The sequence below is a fragment of the Salvelinus sp. IW2-2015 genome, linkage group LG1 (assembly GCF_002910315.2).
Source record: "Salvelinus sp. IW2-2015 linkage group LG1, ASM291031v2, whole genome shotgun sequence".
In the NCBI taxonomy this organism is placed as follows: Eukaryota; Metazoa; Chordata; class Actinopteri; order Salmoniformes; family Salmonidae; genus Salvelinus; species Salvelinus sp. IW2-2015.
Genome location: NC_036838.1, coordinates 31278111 through 31289038, shown reverse-complemented (window position 1 = coordinate 31289038; position 10928 = coordinate 31278111). Strand labels below are relative to the sequence as shown.

The following is a 10928-nucleotide window of genomic DNA, read 5'->3' as shown; positions in this document are numbered from 1 at the left end:
AGAAGATGCCAACACCTTTAACTGTCATCATACTTTTTTTTAGGGCTGTAGGGATAGACCTGTCTGATCTTGTTGGCATAATACCTTGACGTAGCCACGTGCAGATTTTTTCCGCTTGTTGCGCTTCAAGCAGGGCTCAGCTTTTGTCTTGGCACACACACCCTCCACACACCAACACACCCACGCAAACTACCGTTTCTCAAGCTGCACCTACTCTGCACCCTTTTCCCTGAAGTATGCACTTGTGCACTCCCCATTGGTGTGAACTGTTACACCAATCCTATGCTTTTAAATCTATGCAGGGGAGTGCACAAGTGCACGTTGGGGAAAAGGGTTGAGATTTGGGACACAGGCTTTGTAGACTGTTAGGCTATAGGCTATGGTAATTATATAGGCCAAATCATTCATAAAAAGGCTTTAAATATTACAATATGTAACGTCATTAATGTCTTATGTCATTAATTAGGGTTACCCTTTACATTACAGTGCAATTATTACTGTGTAATTATTCATGTATGTACAGTTTAACAAGTATTGTAATTACTCATTGTTGTTACATTGTACTTAGAAGATAGGCCTACTGCTAGACCTTATAGCCATTGGGTTAGGCCTAACTGAGCAATTGTGTTTATAAACTCCTTATATGTATGTTCCTGTTTGCAAATTATTTGTTAGACTAGACATACTAGCCTATATATATATAGGCTACATCGTGTACAATTTGAATAGCCTATAGTGTAAATAGACTTAAACAAAACGACCCAGCATTTAGGCTTTACAAGGACTTCCTTGAGATGACAAACCTATAATTATTATTATTTCTGGCACTCATTTGTCAGTTATCAATTTTAAATTCCTTTTTAGCAATACAATGTCATCATCAGACGTTTATTTTTAGCCTATACCAGGCGGTAATAGCACCACGTATGTAAAAAGGTCTAAATTTAGATCAGACAACTCCGCAGGCGCTTGCGTCAATGGAATCCCGAGCGTGCGTCAGAGTGATGAGGACGTCTGTGTGAGAACGATGCCATTGGCTCCTGACCCGGAAAAGTCACCGCCCCGTTTGCCTTTTATGGGAAAAGACACGCCTAGAGCCGGGACTACCTGACGTAACGGCAAAATACAAGTGACTGTATATATTGCGCTGTACCTCAAGTCTGAAGATTTCATTCCCTTTCAGAATTGTAAACAGAGGTTGTAACACACTTGATGTTTATCCATCACTCGGAATAAATGAGACGTTGGCTAAGGAATTGAGGATTTATACAGCAGGTTAGTAAAAGTTATTTCTTATATTTTGCATGCATGCTTAGTGCGCTTCACTGTTTTTTATGGATCCRATTGGCAGGGATGCCTTTTTATTCTTTGAAAACTTTATCCCACTAAAACGCTTGCTTAATGTAATGATTTGTTGCATTTTAGCCTACTTGCAATTGCTTATTTTTGTTTTCTTGGTAATTAAAATGTTCTATTTTCTAATGGCATACAGCCAATTCAATGTATAGATGCTACGTTCCCATTCGAGTAGGCTACAGCTGCTGAAACTGTCAATCAAATAATAAGTAAATAACATGTCAGACCAAATGCTAGATGTCGTGTATATCGTTGTAGACTTGACTGCATTCAACATTGAGCGCTGTCACACTTGTGACTTGCGTATGTGTTGGTCAGTGTTGTGACCAGCCGCACACTCCCTGTTATAGGGCTATTTTATAGGTCCTTTTCTATGGGGCCAATAGGGGTGTATTGATGGTCTTGAAATAGCCCAAGTATTGTTTGCTGTGTAGCCTTTATGATTACATCATTTCGAGGCTTGAAATATTGAAAGGAAATAGTTGAGCATGTGAGTGGTTGGATATTTCTAGTTTTGTATGATTTGCTCTTCATGGTYGGTTATTTGAAACTTAATCCATCTGTATTATTTTAAATAAATAGGCTTATGCGTCACATTGCTACACATTTAGGCTACTATTATGAAAGGCAGACAGGTGGAGATATGGCCAGTCGTTTTACTGTGTTCAAGAGGCGGTGGCAGTATCAGATGTCTCATTGTTGTATCCTCTTGTCTTCAGCTTATCAGATGATGCACACATATCCTTTGCATGCATGTTCCACACAGAGTTCAGAAGTTAACTTGTGACCTTTTGATGTTGGCACCCTTTTCACAGGTCAACGATGTTTCTTACTTTAGTTTGTGTGCAACAGGTGTATAGTTCTCACCAAAGCACATGCTAAGAGATAAAAACAGTCACTGCTTAGGGGCAGAATAGGGCTATAGAGATTCCGTGAGATAACACCTCATGGAGAAAAGTCCACCAGATCCAAAATTGATCTGATATTGACAGTTCTGAGGTAGACATGAAACACACACACATGTCCAGCTGCTAAATACACCCTAGCACCCCCCCTCCCCCCGCCGGCAGGGCTGGGGGGGCCCAGCCCTGCCGTCCCTGTCACCTTCCCCTCTTCAGCTGGCATTTAGCCCACCCTGAAACCCAATCCCCCGGACTCCTTAGTACTGTCAGTCCTTGGGGAGGAGGGTTGCCCTGTTCATAATCGTAGCATTAAAAGCCAGTAACGCAATATCCTCCAGCAAGACTATCTCCCCATCATCCGGACAACTGGTTTTCCAGGCTTTCTCAGAATCACCAAAGGGGTACCAACAGGCCTAAAGCTGTGTCAGTGTGAGAAGGGGGGATGGAAGTGTTTCTGTATGGGATGGGATGATGTCAAGATGCACTGTTGGAGAGGTGTTAAAAAGGGATTCCTAAGAACGGTTAAGTTTCTTCAGTGTTGTTGACTTGTTTATGGTTATTGCACCTGGTTTGACTGGGGTGATGGTGAGCTTGGAGCGTACGGCAGGTTGGCCTACATTACTCAACATTACTGGCACCATTTCAATTATTTTCCTATGTGAATGTCTTTGGAATATTTTTATTAAATACTCTTTTCAATTTTTTTTCTAGCAATGCCCTGTGTTCAAACTCAGTATGGAACTGTGCCCTACGACAACAACTACTACAGCTCTGAGTTCCTGAACCCTGAACTCAGTGCTAAGCTGACCATGGACATTGGTGCCGAGCGGGACCAGCTCACCGCCTCCTCCCTCCCCAGCATCAACACCCTGGTGGGCAGCGGCTATGTGGGCGAGTTTGACACCTACTCCTGCCAGATCACCACCTCCGCCTCCACCGCCCCCTCCGGCTACTCAGCCGGCAGCGCCTCCAGCCCTCAGGCTCAGCACTCAGCCTTTAAACTGGACGACATCCAGGTATACAGCTGCTACCCGGGCTCCTTCGCCCTCAGCTACCTCGACGAGACGCTGTCCTCCTGCGGCTCCGATTACTATGGCAGCCCCGCATCAGCCGCCCCCTCCCCACCCAACCCGGGCTTCCAGAGCCAGCCTGGCCCAGTCTGGGACTCACCCTTCAGCCCCTACTCCCCAGACCCTGGGTGCTGGGTGCCCGATAAGTCAAGCCTGGCTCAGCAACCCTCCTTCTTCACCTTCATCCCCACCACAGAGCAGCACTCCCCCCTGGGGCAGCACCAGGGCCCCCAGCAGGGTGAGGAGGACCCTTTCTTTCAGCCCTCCCAGAGGCATGCCTCCCAGCTCCATTATGCCCCCTTGTCCCTAGACCAGGGGTCCATGGACAGCCCCGGGCTCATGGAGAGGCCCATGTTGTCCCCTAAGACCGGCAGCCCCGGGGCCAACGAGGGTCGCTGTGCGGTGTGTGGGGACAACGCCTCCTGTCAGCACTACGGGGTCCGCACCTGTGAGGGCTGCAAGGGCTTCTTTAAGGTAGGACGCTTCACAGTAGTTATATTATTATTATTATTTCATGATTTTTATGATTAATTTACAAATAATAACATCTTTAATATTCATACATTAACTTGGCTCCAGTTTCAGTAGAAGTGTTCACTAGTAAGAAACTGATTATAAAAGAGAAAGGGGAACTTTGACAAATGCGCAGGAAAATAATCACACTGTTCTTTGTTTTTTGTTCTTGCAGCGAACTGTACAGAAGAATGCTAAATATGTGTGCCTAGCCAACAAAGACTGTCCAGTAGACAAGCGGCGAAGGAACCGCTGCCAATTCTGCCGTTTCCAGAAGTGCCTGGGGGTGGGAATGGTGAAGGAAGGTAAATGCCATGTCACACTCCCTTAAAGCCTTCAGTGTCTAGTATATGTGACGTGAAAACTAAGTTGCAATGACAATCATGTGAAACCCAAGCTAAGAATGAAAGCCATGTGAAACTGAAGCTTTTTTATTTTATTTAACTAGGCAAGTTTACTGTGCCCAGTCATATAAAAAGATCAACTGAAATGGATATAGCCGTTATTCAGTGAAACGGAGGCTTGCGGTGACAGTCACATGAGAATCTCAGACAGGTACAGTCAGTGAGAGTAATTATTTTTTTCTCTCACTTACAGTCGTCCGCACAGACAACCTGAAAGGTCGCAGGGGTCGTCTGCCCTCTAAATCCAAGACAGTGCTAGAGTCAGTGTCCACCACCCCACCCGTCAACATCATCGCCTCTCTTGTCAGGGCTCACATAGACTCCAACCCCGCCATCGGAAAGCTGGACTACTCCAAGGTAAGACCTCCAGACGTGACTCATGGAACATCATATTATCGGTTGTCTGAATCTCTCTCAGAATTTAGCCAGTTGCTGTTGTTAAAGTTAAGCTTCTCGCTATAATATAGTTATGTAATTAAGCTTCTTTGATGGCAGTGATCTCGATCCCATTTCACACTACATGTTGTGAAGAGGACATCAGAGGCAGTGAGTCATCCCTTTCTTTCCTCTATCCACTCCTCAGTACCAGGAGACAGTGGCCAGCCTATCAGAGAAAGAGGATGCCAATGACATCCAGCAGTTCTACGACCTGCTGACAGGCACCATGGATGTGATTCGGAAATGGGCCGAGACCATCCCAGAATTCACCGCCTTCTGCCCGGAAGACCAGGAGCTGCTCCTGGAATCTGCTTTCGTGGAACTCTTTATCCTCCGGCTAGCATACAGGTATAATTACCACTGTAACCATTGTCTGCATCCCAAATGGCATCTTATTCCCTATGGGCACTGGTCAAAAGTATTGCAGTAAATAGGGAATAGTGCCATTTGGGATGCACACATTTACTCCGTAAAAAACACAAATGTGTGCCCAATGTTTCTACAATATATGTTAAGACTGTTCTGTGTCTAGGTCGAGTCCTGAGAAAGACAAGCTGATCTTCTGCAACGGCGTGGTACTTCACCGTATGCAGTGTGTGCGAGGCTTTGGCGACTGGATCGACTCCATCATGGACTTCTCCCAGAGCCTCCACCGCATGAACTTGGACGTGTCCTCATTCGCCTGCCTTGCAGCACTCGTCATCATCACAGGTGAGACACACACACACACACACTTTCACTATACAGTTTTAGTGAGCCACTTATTTGCTCCACTAGGAGCTGAAAGGAATAACCAAGTGTACAGTGCCTTCAGAAAGTATTCACACCCCTTCACATAAAATAGATTGAATTTAGATTGTGTGTCACTGGCCTACACATAAGGTCAAAGTGGAATAATGTTTTTAGAAGTTTTTACAAATGAATGAAAAATTAAAGGCTGAAATGTCTTAATAACCTTTTTGGGCTAGGGGGCAGTATTTTCACGTCCGGATGAAAAGCATGCCCAAAGTAAACTGCCTGTTACTCAGGCCCAGAAGGATAGGATATGCATATGCATATATAGTATTGGATAGAAAACACTCTAAAGTTTCTAAACCTGTTAAAATAATGTCTGTGAGTATAACAGAACTGATTTGGCAGGCGAAACCCCGAGCACAATCCATCCATGGAAACATTTTTTTGAGGTCATTGTGTTTTCCAATGCTTTTCTATGGGAAACCTGATTTATTAGGGCCCAGATTGCAGTTCCTATGGCTTCCACTAGATGTCAACAGTCTTTAGAAATTGTTCCATGATTTTCTTTTGAAAAATGAAGAAGTAGTCTTATTCTTTCTATGTGTCACTCAGGTGGACTCTAGTCTTTTTGTGCGTGTGAACAGGAGCGCGCTCCTCGTTGTTTTTCTCCGGTATTGGAAACAGTTTATTCCGTCTTAAATTTGATTGATTATTTACATTTTAGGGTACCTGAGGTTGGATTAGAAACGTTGTTTGAAATGTTTGGACCAAGTATACAGGTAACTTATTAGATACTTTGTAGTCATGTTGTGCGAGTTGGAACTGGTGTATTTCTGAATCAAACGTGCCAAATAAATTGACATTTTGGGGATATAAAGAAGGAATTTATCGAACAAAACAACCATTCATTGTGTCACTGAGACATTTGGGATTGCAAAAAGATGAAGATCTTCAAAGGGAAGGCATTTATTATATTGCTATTTCTTACTTCCGTGTCGCACCTGCCTGGTTGAAAAATGGTTTTCATGTTTTTGTACGCGGGGCGCTGTCCTCAGATAATCGCATGGTGTGCTTTCGCCTTAAAGCCCTTTTGAAATCTGACAGCGGCTGGATTAACAAGAAATTTTAAGCTTTATTTTGATGAATTACACTTGTATTTTCGTGAATGTTGAATATTTATATTTCTGTGGTTTGAATTTGGCGCTCTGCAATTTCACCAGATGTTGTCAAATCTATCCTGTTAACGGGATTTGATCCGTAAGAAGTTTTAAGTCAATAAGTATTCAACCCCTTTGTTATGGCAAACCTAAATAAGTTCAGGAGTAAACATTTGCGTAACAAGTCACATAATAAGTTGCATGGATTCACTCTGTGTGCAATAATAGTGTTTAACATGATGTTTTACTACCTCATCTCTCTACTCCACACATACAATTATCTCTAAGGTCCCTCAGTCGAGCAGTGAATTTCAAACACAGATTCAACCGCAAAGACCAGGGAGGTTTTCCAATGCCTCCAAAGAAGGGCACCTATTGGGTAAAATGGATAAATGAGTCCAAAAAATTATAATACAGACATTGATTATCCGTTTGAGCAGGGTGAAGTTATTAATTAAACTTTGGATGGTGTGTCAATACACCCAGTCACTACAAACATACAGGTGTCCTTCCTAACTCAATTGCCGAAGAGGAAGGAATCTGCTCAGGGATATATATCGTTTTTTTTGTATTTTACCCCCTATTTCTCTGAAAATCCCCAACAGTCTCGGGAGGCAAAGGTCGAGTCATGCGTCCTCCGAAACATGACCCGCCAAACCGTTGTTCTTAACAGCCGCCCGCTTAACCCGGAAGCCAATCGCACCAATGTGTTGGAGGAAACACCGTTCAACTGACGACCGGAGTTCAGCCTGCAGGCGCCCGGCCTGCCACAAGGAGTCGCTAGAGCGCAATGAGCCAATTAAATCCCCCCCAGCCAAACCCTCCCCTAACCTGGACGACGCTTGGCCAATTGTGTGCCGCCCTATGGAATTCCCGATCATGGCCGGTTGTGATACAGCCCAGGATCGAACCCGGGTCTGTAGTGACACCTCTAGCAGTGCCTTAGACCCCTGCGCCACTTGGGAGGCCCACCGCTCAGGGATTTCACCATGAGGCCAATTGTGACTTTAAAACCGTTACAGTTTAATGGCTGTGATAGGAGAAAACTGAGAATGGATCAACAACATTGTAGTAACTCCACAATACTAACCTAACTGACAGTGAAAAGAAGGAAGCCTGTACATAAATACAATTATATTCCAAAACATACATCCTGATTGCAACAAGGCACTAAAGTAATACTGCAAAACAAATGTAGCAAAGCAATTAACTTTTTGTCCTGAATACAAAGTGTTATGTTTGGGACAATTCCAAAACAACACATTGCTGAGTACCACTCTCCATATTTTCAAGCATTGTGGTGGCTGTGTCATGTTATGTGTATGCTTATAATCGTTAAGGACTCTGGAGTATTTCAGGATAAAAAATAAATGGAATAGAGCTAAGCACAGGAAAAAATCCTGGTTCAGTCTGCTTTCCACCAGACACTGGGAGATGAATTAATCTTTCAGCAGGACAATAACCTAAAACACAAGGCCAAATTCACACTGGAGTTGCTTACCAAAAAGACAGTGAATGTTCCTGAGCGGCAGAGTTACAGTTTTGTCTTAAATCTACTTGAAAATCTATGGGAAGACCTAAAAATGGTTGTCTAGCAATGATCAGCAACCAACCTTGAAGAATTTTGAAAAGAACGTGAGCAAATGTTGCGCACTCCAGGTGTGGAAGGCTCTTAGAGACTTACCCAGAAAGACTCACAGCTGTAATCTCTGCCAAAGGTGCTTCTACAAAGTATTGACTCAGGGGTGTGAATATATATGTAAATGAGATATTTCTGTATTTCATTTTCAATAAAGATGTTTTCTCTTCGTCATTATGGGGTATTGTGTGTAGATGGGGGAGAAATAAAATAAATTTCATACATTTTGAATACAGGCTGTAATTCAACAAAATGTGGACTAAGTCAAGGGGTATTAATATTTTCTGAAGGCACTGTAGTTCTAACACTGAAACAAGCATAACATATGCATGTGATATAGGCTATAGCCAAATCAAAATCAAAATCAAATGAATCAGAGTTTATTGCTCACGTGCACAGGATACAGCAGTTGTAAATGGTACAGTGAAATGCCCATTCACGTTTCTCATCAAGATGTTTCTCCTTTTGGTTTCTCCTCAGATCGCCATGGCCTTAAAGAGCCCAAACGGGTGGAGGAGTTCCAGAACTGCCTCATCACCTGTCTGAGGGACCATGTGAACAGCAGTGGCTCCGATGCGGGGAGGCCCCAGCCCAACTTCCTGTCCCGACTACTGGGGAAGCTCCCGGAGCTGCGCACCCTCTGCACCCAGGGCCTGCAGCGCATCTTCTACCTGAAGCTGGAGGACCTGGTTCCCCCACCGCCCATCGTAGACAAAATCTTCATGGATACCTTACCTTTCTGAAAGGACAGATAAAAAGATGAAGAGGAGTGATTAAGTGATGATGTGAGGGGACAAAAATACGATAAACTGAGGAGGTGAATAGGGGGCCGTTGTCCGAGTCCATTACATTTGGGACTTCTGAGTGATGAATATGGATAGGAGGCACCCCCCCTCCACTGAAGTGGCGTGGCCTTGCCCCTTTCCAGTGCACTGACTTAATGACAAGTGTCTGATTCTGCCTGTATTTTTCTCACATTTAGTTTTAAAAACAAAGACCTGTGGGTGGCAGAATTGGATGTCTATTTTCCAATCTGTGGAATTCTCATGGACATCATCCAACAAGAGAGAAGAAGACACAGACACGAGTGGACATTTCAAGTTTTTGGTCTCTTTTGTAAGTGTGAGTTTGTGGAGTGGCTTTATCGCTATGCAAAATGTTTACGTTTGTTTCTTTGTAGGTTGCAAAATATTGGGAGACAGTTGGTGTGTATGTACAGCTCTGAGGGAAATAAACTGCATTATGTTCACACCTGAACACCCACTTAAACCCAAGTTCTCAAAAATCCTATGGAGTCTTCACATCCCAATAGATTTAATTTAATAGCTGTTCAAAGTTGACGCGTCGAGAGACAAACAGAGTCAAACACTGGGGTCTCCAGTTCACAAGCCTTTCTTAACGACAACTGTTAGGTCTTACATTTCAAAAGTGAATATTTTCACTAAAACTGTTATAATAGCCATTTGTAGTCCTGATACCACACCTTTACAAGGTATTGGACCAAAGGGAAGCTTTCCATCTGTCTGCCTGCGGTGATAGCTGGCTATTGTTGTGACATTTACAGCTCATAAACCCCAAAGCCTTAATGTTTCTAAAAAGGTGCCATCATTTTTACTCAAACTACACCAACATTTCATGTGGGTTTTAATGGCAGGAAAATCATATTACTGAAACAAAACAGTTATTTTCCTTAACTCTAATGTTATAGCCATGAGTCCTTAAAAAGAGAAACATGCCAGCAGAATTATAATGTTTGAAAAGTGCCTTTAAAAAAAGTTTCAAATCATTAAATAGTGACGAACTCCTGTGTATTTAGGTTTTCATTCCAACCATCTCACTGCTATAAAGTCTGTAAATCTATAACATTCAAACAGACTTGGTGAAGTACGATTGGCTGAAATGAAAATGTGCATACCAAGAGATACTTGAAAACAGAGGTTAGAAACCCCATGATTTGGAATAGCCTAAGAATAGTCCAGGGATAAAAATCATAAATACATTTATTTTTATGAATGTGAACGATTATAGCATAGTATAGTTTCACAGTTTAGCTGTAACATGGATCCACTCACACATGTGACCCTATAGCTTTCTATCCTTAACTGTGTGTATATATAAACCTCTGCTACTGCAAATGTTGCCTTACACACGCTCCTTCAGGAGGAGTGTGTGCAGTTTTATTATATGTTGTTTTTATTTTGTTCTTGAAATTAACTTCAAGTGATTTCTTAAGTCATTACATGGTGAAATGTGACAAAACCACGAGCAGCTAAGAGCACTTCAGCGTTCTAACACAGTATATAGATTTATAAAAATGTTTCCTGCTTCTTTTTCTATGTTTGTTTGTGACACGTGTGTCTACTTATAACATAAATACTTTATATTTGTGAGTTTTCGTAATGTGGTACATATATATATTGAGGAAGAAAAAGTTTAATATTAAAATACAATTTCAAAATACAACATTTGTTGCCATTTTTCTTAAATGTCATGATATTATTTCACAGACATACTTTTATGATGATGTGTGTAGTAAATTATTATGAGCCGTCCTCTCCTCAGCAGCCTCCTGTGGATAAAACTCTTTCTCTAGTCTAGAGGCTGTTCTGCAGCCGAAGTTGTACACCATTGGTTTGATTTTCATGACATCATTACCGGGATCAGTTCCTTCCTTTCAGTAAAACCACTTGCTTAGTTTCTAGATAAGATTGATA

At 42.6% G+C, this 10928-nt stretch overlaps 1 protein-coding gene across 1 annotated transcript; it reads left to right on the top strand.

Moving 5' to 3' along the window:
* The first annotated feature begins 1141 nt into the window (after nt 1-1141).
* LOC111965121 (nuclear receptor subfamily 4 group A member 1) lies at nt 1142-10671 on the top strand. The gene is made up of 7 exons (XM_023989130.1): nt 1142-1275; nt 2970-3802; nt 4017-4146; nt 4439-4602; nt 4829-5031; nt 5216-5394; nt 8695-10671. Exons 2-7 carry the CDS (start codon nt 2972-2974, stop codon nt 8955-8957), a joined length of 1770 nt encoding a protein of 589 aa, XP_023844898.1. The 5' UTR covers nt 1142-1275; nt 2970-2971; the 3' UTR covers nt 8958-10671.
* The last annotated feature ends 257 nt before the right edge of the window (nt 10672-10928 follow it).